Raw genomic sequence first — 24963 nt, 5'->3', positions numbered from 1 at the left:
TTTGTAAACATCTTTAAACAAAGTTTTTGTATAGCTATACCAATTTTTTGCTTTGAACTGCATATTGCCAATTACTACAGGTTCAAAAGGTCTAATATTTTTTCTAGTTTTACATCCACGATCACCATCCAGTTTGTACGAGCATCGACTTTCTTTAAAAATAATTACAATGCTTTTATAATAAACTTGTGTAACATTAAACATCACAAATAACTAACTAAAGTTGCATTCTAACCCAATATCTTATTTTACAATCGAATTTAGCTTTTAGGCCCATACCCGATCCCTTCGCCATACTGCATCAACGCTGCAATCATGACATTGCTTTCTTCTCGATTTATTTCTCAGATAAATGCACAACGAAAAGATAAAGATTGTTAATAGAAATATGGTTTGGGGTTGTGTGTGTCCTAGTTTCGCCGCCAGTTGTTGTGTGGGGCTATCCCCAATGCCCTGGCAACTGAAAAATGCAATGCTTTTTGAGCCATAATATTCCTTTTCAATTTTGTTTTCTTTTTAATAGGTAAATGTATTTTACTGTACTTTTGCCAACAACAAATTTGCTAATTTCAATGCACTAATCAAAGCTACATCCAACGACGACGAACTGGCCGACCAGCCCATTCACCAACCCACCCCTTGCATCGTTTGTTGGCAGTGTCTCTTCTGCAGATTCGGGTGTCTGGGGCAGGGAGTGGGCGGATCTGGTGATGGCCGGGTGATAACTGATCCAAAGTATTCGTTAAGATGTGCAGATTCCCTTTATATTTGACTGTGTGTTGTTATTTTCGAAGAATATCTTTACTCTTTTATTTTTTGTTCTTGTTGTTACTGCACTTGTCTTGCTGTTGTTGTTTTTGTTGTTGGGCGTGTGGGGATGTTAGACAACGTTCAAGGATTCCTCGACTGGCGGGGAAATCATCGACTTAGGCCTCCAGCTCCAGACCAACACCGATCTTGTGGCCGCCGGCATTGAAGTTCTTGCCATCGACCAGGGTGGACAGGGTCAGGGTGACGCCGTCGCGCAGCTTCTGCTGGTAGCCCAGACCAACCTGGCTGGCGTTGTTGACCTTGGCGCGCACGCTGGCATCGTCATCAAGCTGATATTTAGCGCCGATGGCGAACTTGGTGTTGCTGGTACCGCTGGCCCACGACAGCTGTACACCCACATCCAGCTTGTCCGAAGTGCGTTGGAAGATGGAGCCGCTGAATTCCTGGCCGTCGTTGCTGGTCGGAAAAAACGAAGATATTAATTCCGATTTATTTAAACCAAGTGGCTAAGTAGTAATACTTACACAGCTGTGTGCAAGACAAAGTCCTTGGTGGTGTAGCCAAGGGCAAAGTTGTTGGTGGTCAGCTTGGACTGTTGTGTGTCAAATGCGGTCTGGTAGCCGGCCAACCATCCCTGGTAGCCGAGCACGGCAGAGGCATTGATCAAGGGGCCCTTCAGATCAATGTTCACGTCCGAATCGGCCTTGACGTTCTCATGGCCGTAAGCCACCTTGAACTTGCCGTTCTTGTTGCTGTTGAAGATGCAAGAAAATAATAATCAGTGATTTGACCAAGTAAACAATTTAGAATGCTGGATAAGTTTCTTTAAAATTTCTTTGTGCGACTTCGACCAAATACAGCAAGAAAACTTATAAAATATGGAGTACATTGATTTCATAGTAAATTTCCAACCGCGTGAATATCACGCTTGATTTTGTGTTTAATTAATATTAAATATTAAGGTGTTAAATTATTTCATACAATTCAAATTCTTGTCTCGCAAATTGGTTGATATATATTTTTAGCGACTGTATTATATTTCTAAAATGAATTATTAAAATCTATTTTATAGTGGAAATAATATAAACTCTGACCCCTTTCCCTTTATCTTGTTTAAACGAAAAGAATTGCCCATATGTTTTAATAAATGTCTTACCCAGACTGGGGGGCAAAGTTGCCCTCCAGGGACAGCTTCAGACCCTCGAGCAGCTGATCCTGGACAGCGACCTCGGTGAACAGCGTGTTGTCTGTGTTCCACTTCTCAGTCAGGGTCAGGCCATAGTCCTTGACCTTGTACTTGGTCTCCAGGGAGCCAAAGACCTTGCCAGACTCCTGGTTGGAGTGTCCGGCTGTGTTGAACTCGATGCCAGACGAGGTCTTGGTCTTCAGATCGAGCTTCCACAGGCCGAAGTTGTAGCCTTTGCTGAAGACATCGCGAGCCTGTTTGCCCAAATCGCTGTATGATGGAGGAGCCATCTGGAATGAAGTGGATTAAAACGCGCCGCCAATTAGTTGGTGAATAATCGATAGTCGTGACGATGGGGGCATTTATTGCGAAATCATTTCACTGCCCAGGTCAATTATTGCGTGTAACGAACGATAAGTTTTATGGACGAGGCTGGTTTAATCTTATCAGCAACATGATGATAATTACTTTATATTTGATTTGAATTCGAGGTTCTCTATCGGCCGCTATAGAAAAGTGAAAACTACAACTAAGGGTAGCGAAAAAACAGCATCAACACGGGCAAAGAATTTCGCAGACCATTTCCTCTTTTCACTTTGGCTAAATGTCAATTTTGTGCGGCAAAAATAAATAAATCAATTTAAATTAGTGTTCAAGGCAGCCTGAGGGACTGAGTTACCAACGAGAGAGGGGTCAATGCACGTCTGGGGAAAAAGAAATTGAAGGCGAAAAGTAGACACAAGAAGAGCACATTGATCGGTGATGCAGTGTGACAAATAAATGTTAGAGATCTTCTTGTTTTTATTAGACAGTTAAAATCATGGATAAAGACTAAAAAGATTGAAGCTAAATTTAAAAAAGTTTTGTATAATTAAAGGTATGATCTAGATTTCCATTAAGAGTATATTAAGCTTTTATTTTGAAGGCGTAACGGTCTATTCTGTACATTTTTTGTTTACTCTATTTATTAACGACTGTGGTTTTATTCTGATGAATAGCCGACGATTTTACAAAGAAGTGATGATTTTGTTCACATGATTTCAACTTATATTCGCTTTCTCACATCAAAGTGATTATTGCTATCTTAAAATCTGAGTCTTATATATTTAAACAAGTGTTAAGTCTTGAAGGATGAAATTAAAATAAAATAAACTTCTAATCGCAATGAAAATACCTTTGCAAAGGTGCTAAACTTTTAAATGATTGACCAATATACAAAAAAGTAAATATGTTGTTCTTAAGTGGCTGCTAGATTGGTTTTGAAGACCGCTTCTATTAATCTGGCCATGGGTATGTGCTTCTATGTTTACGTTCCGTACTTGTTTGCATTAATTGGTGGTCAGTTTGCTAGGCAAGCGATCATTGACACAGAAGCTAACTGCACATTTTCAGCCTCTCGTTTGGTCTCTTCTTCGCTGTTTCTATTTGCGTGACGTCAGGAATGAGAGCCACAGTCGCCGTCCAATTATTGAGCATAGCGGCGGCCAAATAGAATACTATAGCTCCTAAATAAAGCTAAATCGATATAAATTCTACTTTTGATCTTGTAAAACTACACATACAAAATCTAGCTCTTCTGAATATATTGCTTTCACTCTTTTTTATAAACATAACATTGATATTATAAACTGAAAATATAGATTGAACATTCTTTCAATTTTGTTTTCTGTGTATGCACAATGAAAGGTACTCAAGGCAATAAAGGCGGAAAATTATGAAAAGCTCAGACAAAAGTCGTTATGGCCAGCAGCCAAACTAGAAATGTGATGAACTTATTCGGATGTCAGGTGATATAACCTGGTCACCAGATAAAGAAAATGCTGGGCGATGGGTTTCCCGGTGAAAAATGAATCAGCATCTCGCTGGTGACCTTGACGAGGAGGTTATAAAGTGGGAGGGCATGCACCCCTTTTTTCGCCAGTTGCATAACACCAGGGAAATCGATGGGGCCAGCAATCTGAACAGCACGAATAGGTGTCACAGCAAGGGGTATTGATTTTCCAGGTGACGTCACGGCGTTAGGTACCACCTACAACTAAAAGTGCACCTCACATGACCACAAACAAACAGTGATAAAGAACCGTCGAGAGAAAATGTTTATAGAGCGAGGTGGATAGTGGATGGCAACATGGCGATAACGAACGGAATTGATCAAAACAATTGAAACGAGAGCACTGCGAGTGTTACGTAACAGAAATTCGCCAGGCCTTTTCCATAGTTTTTTTCCGCTTCGTTCTCTTTTTTTTTCGCCGGCAGCTGCTGCCAATGAACTGTGCCTGCATTGGTGTGTGTGCGATAGTATGTGTGATGACTGACCGGCAGAATTTCCCCTTCGATTTTTGGTTTATCAATTAATTATTGTGTCAAACACTCCCCGTTTGCTGATAACAAATCCACTTTTTGTTACCCAAAAAGTGCTCAGCCCTTTTGCGTTCATGCGCGTGTCTACTTGCAATTTTTTCTTTTCGAGGTTATGAAATCACTTGCACCGAAAATCCCGACTTTTCGTTCTTTACAGGGTTTTATTGCTTTTCCCTGGCTTCAGGGGGGTCTTAGGACGGGCTGTACTTACTTTTGATGAGTTTAAGTTTGGTTAGAGTGTAATGCGAAACGCAGAGGAACAGAGACAACCACGACAAACGTACACCACAAAATTTTGAAATTTTGTAATTTGCCTGCTGGCTAGAGGCGGCCAGACATCGATGTTTTCGAAACATCGCTTATATCGATGTTTATCGGAGTCTCATCGGCGTTTTTCCATCTCTAACGGCTATCGAAAATCCCACTGCTGTTCTTGCTCACTGTTAACGATTCTAAACCAGTTCTTGCGCACTCTGTTAACTTCCACTGTTAGTTTCCCCTCCATTTATAACGCCATTTTACTCCTTGCAAATGGACCTGGATCATAGCACTGTTTAAAATGTTTGCTAATATACTGTAATATTCAAAGTACAAATGAAGGAAGTGTTTATAAAAATACAAATATTTATTCATTTACAAATTAACACAAAAAGCATTGCATGTTTGCCTAAGCACCACCAATCAAACGCTTATAGTAAATAAAATAACCACTGTGGAGAATACTCAATCAAATTTTTTTAAGGTATTGATGTTTTCCGCCAAAAACGTCGATGATGTTGTCGATGCTATCGATAGTTGCTCTCTTCGATTGCTGTCGATGATTGTCAAAAATCTCGGTAAGAACGTGGTCACATTTTTAGTAACGGACGTTCATGTTTTAACGGTTACTTGAAATTGGAATTGTTTAATAACATAATTATTAATGTTTATAACCACTAAGAAAACTTAATCTCAAATTAAGAAATATATATTTTTTTTGCACATTTTAAAAATGTAATAATTAAGCTTTTACTTATCAATTTCTGTAAGTAGATGTAAATACTTTCTCTGAAACAATACTTTTTATTGATTTAATCGAACGAGAAGAAAATTAACTTCGCGTAAAATGCTTTCCATTTTGTTTTAAAATTAATTGACCCCATTGAAAATGAAAGTTTCCCATATACATATATAAAAGAAGAAGTAAAATTTTAAAACTTTTATTGACAAGAATTCAAGTCTAAAAGAATTATATTATTTTTCCCAATTGATAAGTTCACCCTTAAATAAAATTTGCATTTGGTTCGTGGTGAATGTGAAATTTATCTCTCTTCCGTCTTTTGTTTATATGATCAAGTAATGATTTTTTACTGACTTTAAATGAGTGTAAGGGCCTAAAAAAATAATTATAATGTTTTTAAGGACGTATGCTTAGGGTAAATACTTAAATTTTAAAAAAATATAGAAGACAAGTAGCTTTCTAACTAAAATAGAGTGTTTAAATACATTTATTTTTAGAAACCGCATGCACTCTTGCAGGGCAACCACTGCCACTCAGCTGAATCAAATGGGCTCGATTTTGGGCCAGAGCATTTATCGTGAGTCGACGGCATGTTGAAGGCCCGTCTGGAGGAGGACGCCGTCCTGGGACGCTGTTTGGCCACCGCGTCCTCCGTGGAGCGGGGCGACTTGGTCCTGGAGGAGCGGCCCTTTGCCCGCGGTCCAAAGCGCGACAGCGGGATCGTCTGCCTCGGATGCTACCAGTTCCTGCAGTTCGGAGAGGACGGCGACTCGCTGGATCGCTGCGAACTCTGCGACTGGCCGCTGTGCGGATCGTGTGCGGATGAGGATGACGCCACCGATCACGGCGGAGAGTGCCAGGTCTTCTCCGCCGCACGTGTCACTTTCGCCGGGAATGTGAGCGATGACGGCGTCTGCCCGCAATTAGATTGCATAACACCATTGAGGTTAGTGCGACGGGGCTCCAGCGGGGTAATGGTGGCGTTGGGTGCTATGGGGGACACGGGGGATCTGGGGAACCTGCGGGAATATTAGTTCTGGCAGCCGCGGCCCATTTCTCGGAGATAGCATGTCGGCCGGCAAATAACGAAAACTCATTGCGACGACGTCAAAGAAGGCGGTGGATCAACAACAAAGTGTATCGCACAGTAGAGCAAAAATTGTAGAATATTATTTTATTTATTAAAAATCATTAGTTAAGTAGCTTTTAAGTATCAATCTAACGTCGAAACTGTTGAAAACCATTTTTACAAGCTAGTATTTAGAAATTTATTCTAAAATCTAGAAGTCAAATAATATTATTTATGATTATGGTAGCAATCTTAAAATGCTACTTGAACTTAAAAGCTGTACGTTAAACAATTAAAAATCAAAATATTAAAACTTTTATTGTTACAACTAAAACAATAAAAGTTTTAATATTTTAATAAGCTTCAAAAACGTATAAGCCTACTGTGTGCGACAATGGTAATGCATTAACGATTTTTCATTAGTCCTTAAAAAAAGAGATTTTTTCCATAACAAGAAATAAATTTATTAAATTAAAAACAAGAACGATCGGTTAATATATGTCCGATTTTTTCTCATTTCCGTTTAAAACATTTCCGATTAAAAACATTCGAATTTTAAAAGCGACATTTTTAAATTTTACATATATTTAATAAAAACATTATCAATTTTTTATTAAGTTCATCCTATAATTATGTATTCTAGTATTTTAGAAGCCGTATTGGTTTGATGACAAACATGAAACGTAAAAACTGTGAGCTATTATTTCTAGTTGTGTATTTTAATCCACCGCACATTTTAATATATACTTAGGGACATAGTAAATAGAAATAGACTGTTTGTTCTATCCATCAACTTAGGATATGAGTATTAGGGTGGACCAAAAATAAAATAGTTCCTTTCTTTCCATTATTCTAATATTAAATATTTATGGGCAATGTAATAACTCCTAATAAACAGGGTACATTTTGGTAATATATTGTCTTTGGAAACCAATTCATGCAAATAATTTGTATAAGAATCCCACAACTTTGGTTTGTAACCACTGTGCCCCCTGCAAATATGATGCTTTATGTCCGAGCAGGCCAGAATGTTGCTCTGTAGTGGGCCTTATGGCATCATCTCTGAGGTTTGCCCATGATCTGTGCTCGGTTAGCCGGCGTCAGTCAGCGAAATGACATCGACGTCGCCGCCAACGCCAACGCTGTCGGTGAATCGCACGTCGGTCCAATGGAGTCCGGTCTGCGGACGCTATCTGGTGGCCAAGGGAGCGACCCTGGGCCACGACCTGTTGATCGAGGAGCTCCCGTTCGCCGTGGGTCCCAAGTGCAATGGACCGGTAGTGTGCCTGGGGTGCTACGAACCCGATCCCGATCCGGAGGAGGAGTACTGCATCGATTGCGGCTGGCCGCTTTGCGAGGAGTGCTCCCGGAACGAGGATAACCACCACTTCCAGCTGGAGTGTCGGGTGCTCAGGGATGCGCGGGCACGATTCTTCCCTCTGCCCAGTGGGAGCAGCCACTGTCCCCAGCTGGACTGCATAATGCCGCTCAGGTGAAGCCCAGCGAGAGGAACAAAAATAGACCCAGGCACAAAAAAGCCGATACCGCCACCACTCGCATTTTTCGGGGGTGTAATCTCTAAATGTTCTCATTTTGCCGGTATTAAAAATATTGCATGAAATACATTGCTGATAGGAAGATTTTATTTTTTTTTTTAACGCTGCGATATTAATTTAATTTATTTTCATATCATAAAGAAATCTTTTAAAATTATAATATAAAATGTATATGTTTGAAAATATCGTTTGGATATATTCAGTGCACGTTATAACATTTTCAAGCATATACATTTTATAATATAATTTGTTATACCTAAAATTATCAAATTGATGTGTTTAATATAAATGATTATTTTTGCGTGACATTATTGGTGAATTATGTTTGATTTTATTTCCTGTTGTATATCGAAAATTTTTATCTGATATGGTTTATGTTTTTCTCTCTGTTAACTTTCTGTATTTCTGACTTCCAGGGTTCTGCTGGCCAAGGAGGCGAATCCCGGGCGATGGGACAGCGAGGTGGCCCCGATGGAGCACCACGAGGAGGAGCGGAGGAAAGACGCTGATGTGTGGCATGCGGATCGGGTTAACATTGCTCAGTATTTGCGGGGTCCCTGCAAACTGGCCTCCCGATTTAGCGAGGAGCTGATCATGCAGGTGGTGGGGGTGCTGGAGGTGAACGCCTTTGAGGCCAGAAGCTCGAAGGGTTATCCCCTGAGATGTCTCTTCCCCTACACCGGAATTCTGGCCCACAACTGCGTGCCCAACACATCCAGGAGCATCTATCCCAGCGAGGGCTACAAGTGAGTGGAAAAATAGCTATATTTAAAAACAAAAATTCGTACAAAATATCTGACACAAAAACATTATTCTTTTTGGTGATTCCAAATGATCAAAATTATTTAAAACTTATTTATTCATCTTCTACTGCTTAAAATTGGTATCCAAAATTTAGGAAGTAAATGTTTCCGAAAATTTGTATTATTTTATTTTATATATATTATATATATATATATATATATTTTTGTTTTATCCAATGAATCGATGGTCAAATATAAATATTTATATTTAAGTGGAAAAATCGTTGTGTTATAGAAGAAATTAAAATATAACCAACGAATGACCTCGAGTAATCCAATAGCTACAAATATTGTATAACAGGTCGATACAAAAACCAACATAAACTGACTTCTTATACATATGTTTATCTGAATCAGAAATATATTAGCTCTACTCATTAATTATATTTTCTAATGTCTGTTAATGCTTTTCTAAGAAGCTTATAAGCAAATGCTTTTCTCTCTGAAACTCATACCTACCATCTATTATCTATCTATATAAATCGATAGTCATAAAATCTTTTATTCCCGTCCGTCCTGTAGAATCCGCCTGCGTGCCATGGTGGACTTGGAGGAGGGTCAGCCGCTGCATCATAGCTACACGTACACCCTGGACGGCACTGCCCAGAGACAGGCGCATCTCAAGCAGGGAAAGTTCTTCAACTGCAAATGCGATCGCTGCCTGGATCCCTCGGAACTGGGGACACACTTTTCCAGTCTGAAGTGTGGTCAGTGCGCAGAGGGATACCAAGTTCCCAGGGAGCCGACGGGTAAGCCCGAAAATTCCAAAGAAATTGAATTAGCTTATCAAGTCCTTTCTTTTCGCCTTACAGAACCAGACACCAATTGGAACTGCGGCAACTGTGGATCCATCACCAGCAACTCGGAGGCACAAGCGATGCTCAAATCCCTCCAATCCGAAGTAAATGCTGTGCAAGCTTTGGAGATGGGGGCCAAGCGATTGGAGGAAGTGGAACGACTGCTGCGCAAGTACAAGTCCCTGCTCCATCCGCTGCACTTCATCGCCACGGGACTGAGGCAGCTGCTCATCGAGATGTACGGACGGGTGCAGGGCTACGAGATGGTCCAGCTTCCGGATCACCAACTGGAGCGCAAAGCGGAGCTCTGTCGCCAGGTGCTGCGAGTGCTGAACACCTTCGAACCGGGTCTGAGTAGAACGCGGGCGATGAACCTGTACGAACTGCACGTTCCTCTGGTGCTCCTGGCCAAAAGTGGGTTCATAGCCGGCAAGCTGAACGGCGGAGAACTGCGGGGTCGGCTCGTGGATGCCATAGATCTGCTCAAGGAGTGCGTGGAGATCCTGGAGTTCGAGGACAAGAGCTCCCAGGAGGGAGTGCTCTGCGTGGTGGCGAAGCAGGCGCTGGAACAGCTTACCCTCAGCGTGGAGGGCCTGGGAAGCGAACTCGATTGATTACTTAGGCATATCGGATAGCTTTATTGGGAACTGTTCAAGGGACACAAACTTCGGATGATAGTGTTACATTCAAAATCTTGTTAGTGCTGGTTGATGGTCGTAAATGTCAAAAGAACAATACACTACAACTAAAAAGTGATTACAATTATTACGAACTATTGCTGCACAGTATGATAAGTGTGTTTTTGTTCTCTTATTTTTTGGTATATGCGTCTATCTTCGGGTATATCGTAAATGCTTTTATAAGGACTTATACCCTAGCTCGGTATATAGCTATGTAGTATTGTATACAGTTGAGATTTTTTCGTGTCTCGAATTAGAATGTGCTGCTTAATTGGATACTGGTAAAAAATACCCCGGGTGGCCGAAGATTTCATTGGTGTTCATACATATAGGTGTACAAATGACCTAAGCATGCATTTTTAAACAAGCAATTGCAAAAAGTTCCTTATAAAATATTCATGTTCATTTTGAGTATGCTCTTTCTTCCCTCGTGGCTGCTTCCTTTATATTTATAATTTCAAACGATTATAAACTAAAGCATAAATTAAGTTGGAATCTGCATATAATACACAATACGAAATACGAATCAATTTGACTGGCTGTGGGTGGGGTGTTGAGGCTGATTAAAAGAAAATCACACAATAATTAAAAACTAAAAACACTCTCGGGCAGTTTTACCCGCACAATAAACACAGGGACAAAATATAAAGAATATTTCCGGGCCCTAGACCTCGTGGCTCAGAAGAGGCGTATCATGGTACCGCGAGGAGTGATTCAGGCTGGTGCAAGGCAGCAGCCACAGCGCCGGATGTCCGCGTCCGAAGACATCCGCCAGGAGCTGGTACTTGCGCCGGTTGGGCCGGTAGGTGCCCTTCTGCTGTATCGCCTCCACGGCCGTCTCGTCGTACAGAATCGCATGCAGCTGGTCCACCATAATGGCCGTCACGAAGAGCCCGAACAGAGCCGACACCAGCATCAGGATAACCGAGTGAATCCTGAAAAGGAAGAGGGATGACAGTGTTAAATATTATACTATTAAGCAATACAGAAAACATTTGTTAACTCCTACCGCAAGTTTAATCTTACAAGCTCTTTCATGCCTATGTGGCCTTTTCCAAGGTTTTACGCTATATGTTGTTACGAACTAATTACCTTTCCCTCAACTATATTTACAACCCCAAGAGCTCAATAAAAGCAACATTTTATATTAGAGGCTTGAGTGGGAAGGCATAAATTAGTCGTCGAGTAAGGTCACAATTACCTAGCATTCAAAATTTCACCACGTCATCGTATCATCAATTGTATCAGAGCATATTTAAATTTGGATCAGATATTTTGTATTTTTATGGGAGACCTACTCTTTTTTTTGCCACGCTTGCATAAACCTCCAAATTGTGTTGTATACGTGTTTAGAAATTATATAAATCAAATTGCTGCTCTAAGATATATCTATATCGATATGTCAAAATGGGACATTTTAGTAATGGAATACGTCAACTTATCATGACGTATTCAAGAGTGTCATGAAAAAAAGATAGTGAAATAAAAGTAATTACATATCTTTCTTTTAACTAAGAACTCCTCCCCAGCTTGCAATGAAATAGATTCGCACTTTGCATGCAGATGAGCGCACCCCAAATAAGGCCCCAGGTTCTCCCATTGTTGCTGCAGTGCATCTGCCCCCGGGACTTACATTCGCAACTGGGTTTCGATCACGTTCTGGCTACACTCCTCGCAGGGCCACACCCACGAGCCGACGATGAGGGCGATGGAGTAGAGGGAGAGCAGGGCCACGTAGATAAGGAACTGCAGGAAGTACTTCTGGTTGCGCTCGCCCACGCAGTTGTTGATCCAGGGGCAATGATGATCCATCCGCCGGATGCATCGCTTGCAGATGCGACAGTGGTGGGCCCGCGGCGGCCTGTACGTTTCGCAGCGGGTGCACACGGTCCACTCGCTGCTGTGGCCATTTCCCGGCGGATTGTTCTTGTTGGTGGTGTGCAGGTCAGAGAAGTCCAGTCGGTTGGCGGGGAGTGGCACGGTGCCCGGATCGGAAAACACGGCCTTGAAGTGGGACATGGCCAGCAGGAAGACGACGGTGTTGAAGAGGACCACATGGAAGGACATCCAGAGGCTAAGGGAAAAATGGGAAACCATTGGATCGACGTCTTCATTTGCGATGCAACCATATTACTCACCTGCCCGGCATCGTGGTAAGGATAATCCAGCGGATGACCACATAGTCCGCATACAGAACTGCTCCGTAGGTGACCACCAGGCAGGCGATGCCACAGGGATCCCGGATGAAGACCATTGCTAAGCTGGCTTGTGTTCGATTATATTGAACCGTTTGGTGTATTATTGCCTCTCCCCCTTTTTTTAATTTAATTAGAAACCGAAGGAGCTGATGTCCGTAGCCCCCTCCCCCTGAAAATCGACGGGTGAAAAATAACAATTGTTGCTGTACTCCCTCGGCCCGTTTGTCGGCCCTTGATCCACTCCTGGGTGGGATCAGAAGCTCCTGGCGGCGGTCTCGTCGGCTACCGCACTTTGCCCACTCACTGGTGGGTGCACAATTCACAAATCGAGTGTTTCATCGACTTTTTAGGGTTTATTTTACGCTTGAAATTGTCATTTATTTATTTAGGGTGACCGTTCGCAGAAAGAGCGAAAATATTGCACTGCCGAACAACTGGAATACCTATCTCTCATAAGCGCAGCACAATACATTCAAGGGGGATTTCGAATATTAAAATAAATTTAAATCTGGGAATAATAATTTTATATAATTTTAATAGCTAAATTTGACTTATTAATATTCACAAAATATACTCCAAAAGAATTAGGTTTTGACAGAACACGTTATATTTTTAAAACTCCAATTTCAAGAGCCTGTTAAGTTTGTTTTAAATTTCATACTTGAACAGCTAATAATTAAGAAGGAAAATAAATATGGTACTCAAGAAAGAACTTCATATAATCGCTTAAACCATTTATTAAACATAATAGTAAAATTATTAAAAAGTCGTTTAAAAATGCACACTCGAATTTACTCAATTCTTGGCTGTGTTTTCCTTGCCTCGCTCCTGTTTCTGGAGCTGCAGCTCCCTTTCGGCCATTCCCTCCTTTACCCAGGAGTGAGTCATCACCTCCACCAAGGTAATCCGGCCGTGGCTTTGCTTGCGGAGAAGCTGCAAAGATTAAGATGTGTCAGATAAAAAGATAACGCCTTAAAGGCTCCCACTATCTTACCCCGCCAATTAACTCCTTGCAACCCTTGGACAAATACGGTGGATAGGATATTTCCATGCGCCTGATCTTACTGTAGGTGCTCTCCGTGCTGTTCGACTCGAAGGGTGGGCAGCCGACGACGAACTCGTAGCACAGGATGCCCAGGCACCACTGGTCCACCGAGTCGTCGTAGGAGTTGCCGTCCACCATCTCTGGCGGCAGATAGTCTAAGGTGCCGCAGAGCGTCCTCCGCTTGTTGTTGGGCGTGTGCGCCGACCAACCAAAGTCGGCCAGCTTCAGATCGTCTGTGCTGGTCAGGAGAATGTTCTCCGGCTTCAGATCCCGATGGATCACGTTGTTCAGATGGCAGTAGTTCAGGGCATTCGCCACTTGGTAGGTGTACTTCGCAGCCCTCGGTTCATCAAACCGGTGATTGGGTGCTCCGCGCAGGTGCTTGAACAGTTCACCCTCGGAGGCGATCTCCAGGGCCAGATAGATCCGGGATTCATCGTGGAACCAGGTGAGCAGGCGCAGGATGTGCGGGTGCTTAAGCCGCGACTGGATCTCGATCTCGCGAAGGACTTGCCGCTGTACGCAACCTTTGCGCAGCTCCTCCTTGAACATGACCTTCATGGCCACCAAATAGTGCGAGTGGCGCTCCCGGGCCAGGTAAACGCGTCCGAACTTTCCGCGTCCCAAGTGGGCGCCCATATCGAAGTCGCGGGCACTCCAATCGTACCTAAGGAAACAACACTAAGTACGGTTTTTCAATTTATAGGGCTTCACTCACGGCTGGCCGTAGGCGTCGTGAGACATCATCTTGAGGCACATATTCTTGATCGGCTCCTGGTGCTCCTCGGGCACCTTGGTGAGCAGGTGAGGCAAGTGGTTGCGGTTTGCGTGCTTCGTGCGGGAAAGCGTCATGGCGCTGACTTATCAATTAAAATGCAATGAAAACAAATAATATGCTATTTTGTATCGTATTTTCCTTTTGGCGTCCCTTCTATTTGCGCGTTTTTTTCGAATGCTGAGATTAGAGTGACCGCATACTACTAACGACTCAATCTGTGACTTTTCACCGAAACGGTAGGGTGTTGTCACTGACTTTTTTTAACAGTATGTGCTAAATTTGTATAGTATCAGAAATATTTAAGATAAGCTTTATTTTATTTAATTAGGAGATTGGTGAATAGTTTTAAAGTCAACAAAAATGTTTACTAAGAAAACGACAAAAAATGTAATTATTTTGGGACTCTATATAAATTTTATTTAATTTCTCGGTGTTAGTTACTATTTAAAACTCAAGATATACTCTCCAATTTGATATTATGGAAAATCGTGCGTTCCACCAGTTCAAATGTTGTTGTTTATGTGCAAATAAAATATTGTGATAATCTGAGTAGTCTTTTAAAAGTCTCAACATTTATTTCCGGTTGGCTTAAGTGTATTATCAATAGGTTGTTTTTGAGAAGAAATTTACAAAATGTGTTTACCGAAAACATTTAAACTTCTCTAGTCTTGTATCAAACATAAGTAATACAATACTTATTGTTAAATGTCACTATGATGGTAGGATTATTAACATATAGCTTAATAGAAAAATATTTCAATGTAAATGTTTTTTAGACTCCTTGGCTAGCTGAAAAGTCATATATATTTGTAGGTCACGGATACCCCTAACCAAGGTATCGATACTTTCATGCAACCAAATTTTACGGCCTTTTGCGTCTTCCGAGAACTGGGCACACTTGCCATTAGTCACTTTTTTACACAATAAACCAAAATTATGCGAATTTGTAAGCGCATTTTGGCAGCTTTAAATCAGATCGAATAGAATTAGAAACCAGCAAGCCATTGAAAAAACGCGCAGAAGGTTTCTCCAGGCAATAGCAAAGCAAAAGCCGTATTTTAGACGCCGTGACGCACCAAAAATCGATTGCCCAGGGAAAACAAAAGGGAACCCAGACAAAGATTACACTGATTTGGATTTTATTGACCCGGGGCAGCGCAGATTGTTGGCAGATAGCTGAGCGAGCGTTTGGTCATTAAAATGGGCATCTTTGGGCAGTCGTCGCCATTCGACGCCGACGTAGGTGAGTGTCTATCGATAACCCAGTGGGTGGGCTGATTGGACGAGGCGCAGTTCCAATTGGGTTGCACATCTGACCATTGCATTTCATAGTTTTCTAGTTTAATCTTAGGTTTCAACCCCTGCACATCACCCTTTTTCCTCTAGAGCTCAGATTCCCCATTAACCAGACAACAAAGAAAGTCATGTGAGATGCTGTGCGCAGCTCTGCGTCGTTCGTTGAACTTCTTATTGGAGTTTTTGTCTGACAGTCGCTGACCTTGAGTGACGTAGTACGAATACCACCCCCTGTCTCACACCCACCCCCTCCTTTAATGCAATTTAGCGCGTTCCCAAGTTGTATTGATTTTCTAATAATATTGCAATCAGTGTTCAAACTGCCTTATCTTTATTTGGCATGAGTCAGAATAGGATTTCTGATATACTGTTAAGCTAATTTGGTTTCTTTGTTTCTAACATTATAGAAAAGGCCACCAGCGAGACTAACACCAACGACGACTGGTCTCTGATTCTGGATGTCTGCGACAAGGTGACAACAAATCCTCGACAGGCCAAGGATTGCCTTAAAGCGGTGATGCGCCGAATGGGCCACACTGATCCTCATGTGGTCATGCAGGCGATTACACTACTGGACGCTCTGTCCAACAACTGCGGAAAACCGCTTCATTTGGAGGTGGCTTCACGGGACTTTGAGACCGAATTCCGCCGGCTGCTGCTCAAGGCGCAGCCCAAGGTTTCGTTGGTAAGTATAATAAACCTATGCTCTTTTTCTCCTTCTATAGTATTTTCTATGACCCGCAGAAAATGCGCCAAGTGCTCAAGAACTGGGCTGATAACGACTACAAGAACGATCGGGAACTCGACTTGATACCCGCCCTGTACGCCCAGCTGCGCCAAGAGGGCCACGACTTCAAGAATCTGGGTGATAAGGGCAACAAGACGGTCGCCGAGAAGGCCGCCGCCTTACCCAAGGATCCGAATGTGGTCAGCAGCCAGCAGGAGGAGGACGACATAGCCAAGGCCATCGAACTGTCGCTGAAGGAGAACAAGGGCAGTCCCAAGACCGGGAGCGGAGCAAGTGCTGGCCCCGCCAGTACCTATCCCTCGTTGTATCCTTCCTTCGGTGCAACCACCTCTACTGCCCCGAGCAGCGATGCCAATGCCACTTCTGCTCCGGAACCGAGAAAGGTTCGCGCTCTGTACGATTTCGAGGCGGCGGAGGAGAACGAACTGACCTTCTTCTCAGGCGAGATCATTCATGTGCTGGACGACAGCGACCCGAACTGGTGGAAGGGGTACAACCAGCGCGGCGAGGGCCTCTTCCCTTCGAACTTCGTCACTGCCGATCTGTCCGTCGATCCCGAACGTCTGGACATCAATCAACAGCATAAGACGGCCGCCGCTGCCGGGCAAAGAGAGTTGGACTCTGCTGCGGCGCTGCAGCAAAAGACTGAAGCGGCAGCAGCTGCCGCCGCTGCTCAGCCGGTGGAGATCGACGAGTCAAAGATCGACCGGCTGTTGCACTTGCTGCACGAGGCCAATCCCGAGGATCCCTCGCAGGACAGCAACGAGATGCTGCAGCTGGAGCAGGAGGTCCATCAAATGGGTCCGCTGATCGATGCCGAACTTGAGCGTGTAGACCGCAAGCACGCCCAGTTGACGCAGCTGTCCAGCGACCTTGTGGACGCCATCAACCTTTACCATACCCTGATGCGTGACGATAGGGTTGCGGCTGGACAGTTTTCCGCCGCTACTGGTGGCTTTATGCCTGGACTGGCTGGCTTTCCGGGTGCCGCTCTCTACGGATCTCCAGGTTACCCCACTCCGGGTGGTTTCCCTCCGACCCAAAACTACCCGGGCATGCACTCGCTGCCATATGGCCCCGTATCTAACCCTCCCACTGGACCTCCATCGCAGGGTCCTGGAGCTCCTGGTGGTTATCTGGGACAACCGCAGGGACAGGTGCCACTTCCCTATCAGAATGGTCATGCTGCACAGATGAATTGTAAGTATAAAGAAACATTAACTTGCTGGTCAAAACTTCAAAAAATTATACAAATCGTAAAATTTTTGAAATTTCTTATTTTTAAGAAAGCAATCTAATATTTTACAATCTCTATTTCAGCGCTGCCGCCCCATCTTACTCAGCCCGCTGGTGGTGCACCCGGTCCCCAGCCCCTCTACACTGCTCAGCCCATTCCTGTGACCAACCAGCAGCAGCCGATACCCCAGCATCCCCAGCAGCCACCGCAACATCCCCAGAACAGCTACCACATTGAGCAGCAGTCGCAGTACGCCCAAGTTCCGCCAGCAATCCCACAAATCCAACAGCCGCAGCAGCCGTCAGCTCCCCACGCCTACATGTCGCCACAGCATCAGCAGCCACCGCCTCCACAAGGATACCAGCCTGGACCTAATCTGTATGCACCGAACGGATCGCCAGCCGTCAACCCACAGAGCTACATGTCACCACAGCAGCATCAGCATCAGCAGGCGCAACAGCAGCAGCAGCACCCACCACTCGATCAGTTCGGTCAGCTGCACCAGCAAATGGCCGCCATGTCCATGGCTGGGGGGCCGCCTGTTGGGGCGCCTGGCTATCACATGCAGAACGATGCTGTCAAAAACAACATTCCTATCTACCAACAGCAGCGGTAAGACCGCTGGAATAAAATAGAGCCCTTCACCTGGTTTGCTTTAGTTTTCCCCAAAACGAAGTTTTCCTCCTGTCTTTCAAAGGGATGTACTTTAATTTCGTACAACTTGTTGATGAACAAAAGTTGTCAAATCTCTTCTATGAATATTTTGTGAGGGCCGAGAGAAGCAATTGTCAGTGAACCAAAAATTTTGACTATCCTTAAAAAGAATGAAAGAAGCCAAATTAATTTAAAAATTGTTATCCCTCACATTTTTGGTTTTTTAAATTTTTTATTACATCCTATTTTGGCCTGAGTGTTGTGCAGCCAAACAATATGTTTTATGGAAGAAAGATAATCGATATATATATACCATATAAATATTATTCTATATTCAACACCATGTATAACTTTGTATTTAGTGCAGGAGAGATAACTATTATGTAATATGTTTATTGTACGGATTATGATATGATAAAAATAACGAAACGAATCACATTCATTAAAACCATTAAAGTATACTAAGAAAACAATGTCTTCATTATTGCTTTGAAAAGATAGAACTACTAAGCAAAAACATCGTTTGCCGTCAGTGACGGATCTCCGATTGAATAAGGATTCGGCGGTTTTAAGTGAGTTAGCGTATCCATGCGTATTCATGTCTATAAAAATGATAAGAGATTGGGTCGAATTAAACAATAAATTTTAACTCATAATTATGACTAGTCACAAAATTACGCACCGAGCTTACTAATTAATATTCATTATTTGCCTACCCTGATCATTTTTCTTATATTTTATTTTACTATTTATTTCTAATTTGAAGGCTTTAAAAATACATTGACAAGTCGATTCAAAATATATTTAATTATTTATAAAAAACGATTTAATAAAGTTTTGGAAAAGACTTGGAATAAGAGTATAAATCTCAATATCAGAGTTAATAATAATAATTCGTAATAGATTGAGTATAGTTAAAACTGACGTTTATTTTTTTTAGAAGTTTAAAGAATTTTTGATGTGTTTATTTGCAGTGCATCAAGTGTTGACGTTCTTAACGTGGTTGGCTCCAATCAAATTAGCTTATCCCCTTTAAGCAGAACCCAAAATCCGTGTCGGTGCACTTTTCAGATAGGATTCCAATATATTTCGAGCAATCCTTGCCACATGCCAATGTCTCGCATGCCAACAAACATGCAACAATTCAGCAATTCCCATTCGGCGTTCAATGGCACAAATATCCTATGAAATAAACTGTCAAAAAGCGAGACAGTCTGAGCTTAGTAAATAGAAAATGTCAATAAATGCGGAATGTCACAGCAGCAAAACAAGGCAGAAGACAGACGAACAGGTTATGCAAATATTTGTTGATTCCTACGGGCTGGTAGTTGCCGCATAACTGCAAGAATGTCAACAAATGCATGGATATTTTTTAAATTAATTGATTTTGCTGTCCTTGCACCCCTTTCCATCGGAGTGGGCGTGGTGGGGGGCGTGGGAACACCTGCACCTTGTTCGTCCTTTGCCCTTGGGCTGTGCAGTTGTGTGTTGTTTGGTGCCTTTGTGCAGCAGCTTCCGTTCGTCGTCAACTTTGATGCCGTTTTGCTCAGTTTCGTTCTCGATTTGATTATTCCGCCGGGTGATTTGCATTTTGTGCCGTGCTCCGCTGCATCCTTCAAGTCGGATGGCATTAATCAGAAACAACTGGCTCAAGGACGACCCTTCATCCGGACCTGTCTGCTCCTGCTCCTGCTCCCGAGAGTTGGCCTGCTTTTTTCCAACACTCGGCAATAAAATCAAATGATGCGGGCATCGTAAAGCTTCGCGCCTTTCGCGTTTTCTATGTCATAAAAGTCTACACGTTACCATTATTGCGTTATGTATCGTATTGCCATTTTTGTGCCCGGCTGCAAATCCCCGGTACCACGGACCACGGACTATGGACCATGAGGGCCAAACCCTGGCTTTCAGGCCTGCGGATTGTGGCTTTTAAAGCGGCATAAATGATTCCCTTTTTCAGCTCTTCATTCGCTGCGAATGGCACCAAATTTTTTCCCGCCATGTGGAAAAGCGGTGAAAATGTAATAAAAAAAAATTGTTTGAAAAACCAGGCAGAAATGGGGTAAAGAAAAAATATTTATGGCTATTTGCTTTTGATATTTATTCAATGGTCTATTGTTTGCCGATAAGCTGTGAATAGTTTTTGGTTTGTTCAGTTTTTTTTTCCGCCGTTGTTTAGTCAACAGTTAGTTAGGTTCAGTAAAATATGGGTTATTTAACAGGAAAAATTGAAAGATGGTCGTCAAGCAGGATTCTAAATGGCTGAATAATTAAAAATTCGGCGAAAGGGATTTAAAGTCCTAATTTTCAATAAAATTTTGTCTTTTCCATGTTTAACAAATGGTGATCTTTAAATTGTAAATATACAGATTATTTCAATGGTCTTGGTTTTTGATTATATTGTATTTTAAATGCTAAATGTGAACTACCAACATTTTTTTGACATTTGAAAAATGGTTTGGAGTATTAAGAATTTTCCTAAAAAACTACTTAGCAAAGCAATTTCCTTAGCATATGTATGTAAGTGGCATGTTGACTTGGCAAGACTATTTATTATTTGTAAATTTTCCACAAGGTCACGATGCATTCTGTCTAAGCTCTTTTGAACGTCTCGTTTTTCTTTAAGTTGTTTTCTGGAAGCGTAATTTTAAACTTAACGACCATGAGCTAGCAAAGTTTTTCAAACGAAAGTGCTTAATATTGTTTTGCAAGGAAAAGTGGTAATGAAAAATGTACACATAATATTCATCTTGTGTGATTGAGGGTGTTAGTCATTTTAATTGCGCGACAAACTTTTAGGATCCTCTTTATTTATTTCTTATCTTCCTTTTATTGTTACTAAACAAATAAATTTGTTTTTGCGATAAACCAGTTGATTTTCCAGTCTCTTAAATTTAATGCAGGCCAGAACCAGAAAGTCGGTATGTGTAAACAAATTCCGCAAAACTGTTTTTTTCGGAGAGGGAAAAGAAAAAGCGCAAGCAAAATGTCTAAATAAAGGCGTGTATAAATTTGCATTCTCTTTGTTCCGTTTTCCCTTGTCTTGTTTTGTTCTGTTTTTTCCTTCTTTTCATTTGGCACAACACACATTCCATGTGCTTACCGTGCCCCTCCAGTTTATCATGCATTAATTAACGATTCAATCCAACTTCCATGGCAGCTCTCTTGAGCCGTGCGAACAGCGAATACACAAACTTGAGCGAACGGCTTGCACTGCATTTGGATAAGTTGTACTCGAGCACACTACAAATACCCAGTGATGGCATGAGTACCACTTCTTTCAAGGTGGGGTACACTTGGCCACAAAATCTACACGCTTTTTATTATCCTTTTAAGGCAGGATGTGCGAAGAAATTGTGTTAAAAATTTACATGTTCAACAAATATCATTCTTTAAGTATTTTATGTTCCAACTGATATTGACAAGACTTACATATATATTAGGTGTACTGAAAATGTATCTGCCATCCAAAATGTGTATGTCATAGGAACTCTCTATTTTTGAATAATAATGGTCTACCTTGTACCACTTTGAAATCTGAAAGGTGAACCCGCAATTTAAAAATATTTTTACTTTATTGCTCTTTAAAAGTACACCTCTGTCTAAAGATTACTTAGTTTAAGTCTTAGTTTTAGCTCAAAGGGTCTATAAGTCGAACTTGTTTTATTGGCAATAGAAAAATTGGTAAAATCCATTCTACAGTTTGAGGTCTCCGTAGACTTAAAGTCTCAAAAGACTGTAATATGTATTTAAAAGTCATATTTATCCTTATTTCAAATATTTTTTCAAACCAAAATAATGTTTTTGACAGTTGCTATAAGACAGTTAATTTTAAGTAGACCGTCATCAATTTTGAACTATTCTGGATAGAAACTTTTACAAGAATTAAAAAAAAAAGGTTTATCAATAAATGTCAAAAGGATTCTATAATTGATACCATGTGTGTCTTAATTTGTAACCTTACATTGTTATCATGTTTGTACGGTGTAGTGAAAATAAGCACCCATGGATATGTGCCTAATGGGCATCACTGGAATTGGGTGGTGGAGTGGGTCGTGTTGTTTCTAAATCACAAACACTGGCGCACACTCGTTCACGCAGCTGCATATTGACTTCCGTTGAAGTTGGGCGCGTGATTGAGCCAATGAGTGATTGGAGAGCTGTGAATGATTGAAGGCCTTTGTCGGAGTGTAATTTAATTAAACAAATCAAAGTTGTGCACCGAATGGGAGGCGGTCCCGTGCCATCCGAGTGTTTTTCTGTTAATTGAAAATGCGTTCAACGAACGCGAATAAATATGCCGACAGCTGGAGGAGGGGCAGGAGGTGGGGTTCGGTGCTTTTCCCGGCCTTAAATAATTAACGGGGAAATTCGCACACTCGCATGGCTGCCTCTGGGTTTTCCCACTGCATTTACTGCCGCCTTTTAGGCGCTTTATTATTTTACTTTTTGGGGGAATTTGTGTTTTGTAATTGTGTTTGTTATCGCGTTCTATTTGTGTTTAATTATTTGCACCATCACCTCAACAAAATGTTATAAATATAAAAGCAAATACTTATGCATGAGGTGTATTTCTTTGCTTCCGGTCGACGACCAAAATTAAATGTGTGGGCACTTAAAAACATACTCATTTGCTGTGTAAGCACTTAGCTTTATTAGAATTTTGTTTCCCAATAATTTCAAAAATGAGCATATGACGTGAACAATTTATGTAGTTTAAATGCTGAACAATTGGTGAATATAAGATTTAAGGCCAACACATGGAAGTTTAAACGAATAATTAATTTTCTCTCACAATGATATTTATTCATATATAGTTGCCAATTAGAGAATCAATAGAGCATTGAAAAATATACTTTATTGTAAACTAAACTGTTATTAAATAATAAATAAATCCGACACTCTAAACAGTTTTAATTGATATGGAATTTCTCATTGGCCTACATTTTTGTATACATTTCAGCAACTAATGTTGCAGTTTTTATAAAAATTCTGTTCTTTATGAATAATTGTAAAGCGTTATTAAATTTCATTTGCACTACGAAAATTTTTTAATTAACTCAAACTTAATGGAATAATCGTGCTTATCGTGTAATTGTGATAAAAACAATAATAAACGCCTATAAATGTAAATGGAGCTTTCAACTATCTTTGCTTAAGCACTCAAAGTTATTCCGAATGTTTATTTGTTAAATTGTAACTTAAAGAAAGGGTTAAGTGGCTTTCTCAGCAGTATCTATTGCTCAACTTTAAGACATCTCTCCTTTCTAAGCCGTATATATTTGTGAAAATTTGTGGCATTGTTTTCCACTATCCTGTTATCCTGCCGCCGCCTAACACATTTTCCGAACACGATAACTTGGCTTTGATGCATCCAGCCACTTGCAGCTGCCGTTGACACATTTTCCGCACACATTTTCCACACCAGTCATTAGGAAAGTGATGACACAAAAGAATTTGTTGAGCCCGGCATGGGTCCATGCTCGAGCCGCTTTATTGAAAACTTATTCGCCAGCAGGGCTGGGGCTGCAATTAACAGCTCGAGAAAAGCAACAGCAGTTTGATGTACGAGTAGATGGCGACAAAGTGGATTTAATGCCGAAAGGGTCCAAGGCAAGTAAGTTTTATGCAAATTGCATGTAGCATATACCCCAGTGGACGGGGCGCAAAAAAGATAAATTACTTTTAAAGTGCGCAGAGGCAGAAATGGTCTATCCTCCTTCTCAGTTTTCAGTTCTCAGTTTTCAGCTCCCAGTGCTAAGTTCCCGTCTCGGCATTCCGGTAGTACTTACTTCTTCATCGGGCCGAATTGCAAATGGGGCTTGCCATTTCCCATTTTCCATTTCCCATTTCCCTGTCGCCCTGCACTCGCACTGCTGATGATGACTTTCTGATTTGCTTTGGCGAAACAAGTTTCCCATGTGCAAGTTTTTAGATAGTTTTGCCCTTTGGGCTTTTCTGTTTGGCAGTTTGTATATTATTTGTTAATTGATATGTCGCAAAAAGTTTGAGCCTTGCGTGCGGGGGGTGTGTGTGTTAGTCCATTTGTTATAAAACTTTGTAATGCCGAAATCATTGCAAAGCTCTTAAAAATCGCCTGGTCTTCTTCCGAACGAAAATAGTTTAGTTTTACAAGCATTCGATTGGTAAATACGAAATTTGATTTTATCAAAGCCACTTTACTTTTCCCATAAAAGCCATCTATTATCCTTACAGTAATCACTTTATAATTTCACATATGGCCAAGGCAAGTATAATCAAATTTGGATGCCACAGAAACAGCATTTCTCCAGAAAAGTTATTGAGCAAGGTGCTGGTTGAACCCGAACCCGAGTTTTTTGTCGAGTTCAGCAGAAAGCCAAAGTGCTGGGAACACAGGTGCACCTGGACCATGTTGGTCGTGCTCTGCATTCGGGTTTGTTTAACTATTTTCTATTCATTTATGCATTTTGCTAATAAAAATTTCATTTTTGCTTAACTAAGTGAAACGAAAAGGTTAAAAGCAGAGAAAGGAACTCAGGGAAACGGTCTGCGAACAATGGAGGCTTTTATCTTGGCCGAATGCTGTTTGGTCAAGCCTTTCCGCAAGTACAGTGGTCACTGGCTATATAGGGTGTGGAAATTCAAGCAAAACTTGGCTGTGAAGACGGTTTGCTTGTCCCGGATTTCAGTTATGATAAAAAGAAATCACTTTGGCTATAATTTCGTTTTCCTATAACCCACAAAAGTATTTGGCAAAGAGTCCTTGCACTGTACATCCGCTTTTGTGCCCGTTGTCTTGTTG

General features: G+C 41.6%; 5 protein-coding genes across 6 annotated transcripts; 2 read left to right on the top strand and 3 right to left on the bottom strand.

Moving 5' to 3' along the window:
• Nucleotides 1–492: 492 nt before the first annotated feature.
• LOC108052371 (voltage-dependent anion-selective channel) lies at nt 493–4660 on the bottom strand. Its single transcript, XM_017134756.2, has 4 exons — nt 4530–4660; nt 1928–2247; nt 1296–1523; nt 493–1227 (listed from the first exon to the last, which is right to left on the bottom strand). The coding sequence occupies exons 2-4, from the start codon at nt 2245–2247 to the stop codon at nt 927–929; spliced, it is 849 nt and encodes a 282-aa protein (XP_016990245.1). The 5' UTR covers nt 4530–4660; the 3' UTR covers nt 493–926.
• A 960-nt stretch (nt 4661–5620) lies between these two features.
• On the top strand, nt 5621–10299 carry LOC108052362 (SET domain-containing protein SmydA-8). 2 transcript variants are annotated; one of them, XM_044459514.1, is made up of 5 exons: nt 5622–5733; nt 5816–6264; nt 8360–8689; nt 9269–9495; nt 9559–10299. In XM_044459514.1, the coding sequence occupies exons 2-5, from the start codon at nt 5909–5911 to the stop codon at nt 10155–10157; spliced, it is 1512 nt and encodes a 503-aa protein (XP_044315449.1). In that variant the 5' UTR covers nt 5622–5733; nt 5816–5908; the 3' UTR covers nt 10158–10299. The 2 variants fall into 2 exon arrangements, with proteins under 2 accessions (XP_044315448.1, XP_044315449.1); XM_044459513.1 differs by having other exon boundaries at nt 5621–6264.
• A 329-nt stretch (nt 10300–10628) lies between these two features.
• Nucleotides 10629–12845, bottom strand: LOC108052370 (palmitoyltransferase ZDHHC3). Its single transcript, XM_017134754.2, has 3 exons — nt 12362–12845; nt 11857–12297; nt 10629–11158 (listed from the first exon to the last, which is right to left on the bottom strand). The coding sequence occupies exons 1-3, from the start codon at nt 12475–12477 to the stop codon at nt 10888–10890; spliced, it is 828 nt and encodes a 275-aa protein (XP_016990243.1). The 5' UTR covers nt 12478–12845; the 3' UTR covers nt 10629–10887.
• Nucleotides 12846–13134: 289 nt separating this feature from the next.
• LOC108052369 (aurora kinase B) lies at nt 13135–14448 on the bottom strand. Its single transcript, XM_017134753.2, has 3 exons — nt 14185–14448; nt 13416–14133; nt 13135–13354 (listed from the first exon to the last, which is right to left on the bottom strand). The coding sequence occupies exons 1-3, from the start codon at nt 14316–14318 to the stop codon at nt 13217–13219; spliced, it is 990 nt and encodes a 329-aa protein (XP_016990242.1). The 5' UTR covers nt 14319–14448; the 3' UTR covers nt 13135–13216.
• Nucleotides 14449–15131: 683 nt separating this feature from the next.
• Nucleotides 15132–18652, top strand: LOC108052372 (signal transducing adapter molecule 1). The gene is made up of 4 exons (XM_017134757.2): nt 15132–15487; nt 15948–16225; nt 16285–17488; nt 17609–18652. Exons 1-4 carry the CDS (start codon nt 15445–15447, stop codon nt 18139–18141), a joined length of 2058 nt encoding a protein of 685 aa, XP_016990246.1. The 5' UTR covers nt 15132–15444; the 3' UTR covers nt 18142–18652.
• The last annotated feature ends 6311 nt before the right edge of the window (nt 18653–24963 follow it).

The sequence above is a fragment of the Drosophila rhopaloa genome, unplaced genomic scaffold (assembly GCF_018152115.1).
Source record: "Drosophila rhopaloa isolate 14029-0021.01 unplaced genomic scaffold, ASM1815211v1 contig_2, whole genome shotgun sequence".
NCBI lineage: Eukaryota > Metazoa > Arthropoda > Insecta > Diptera > Drosophilidae > Drosophila > Drosophila rhopaloa.
The sequence above is the reverse complement of the archived record's forward strand: the minus strand, read 5'-3'. Positions and strand labels throughout refer to the sequence as shown.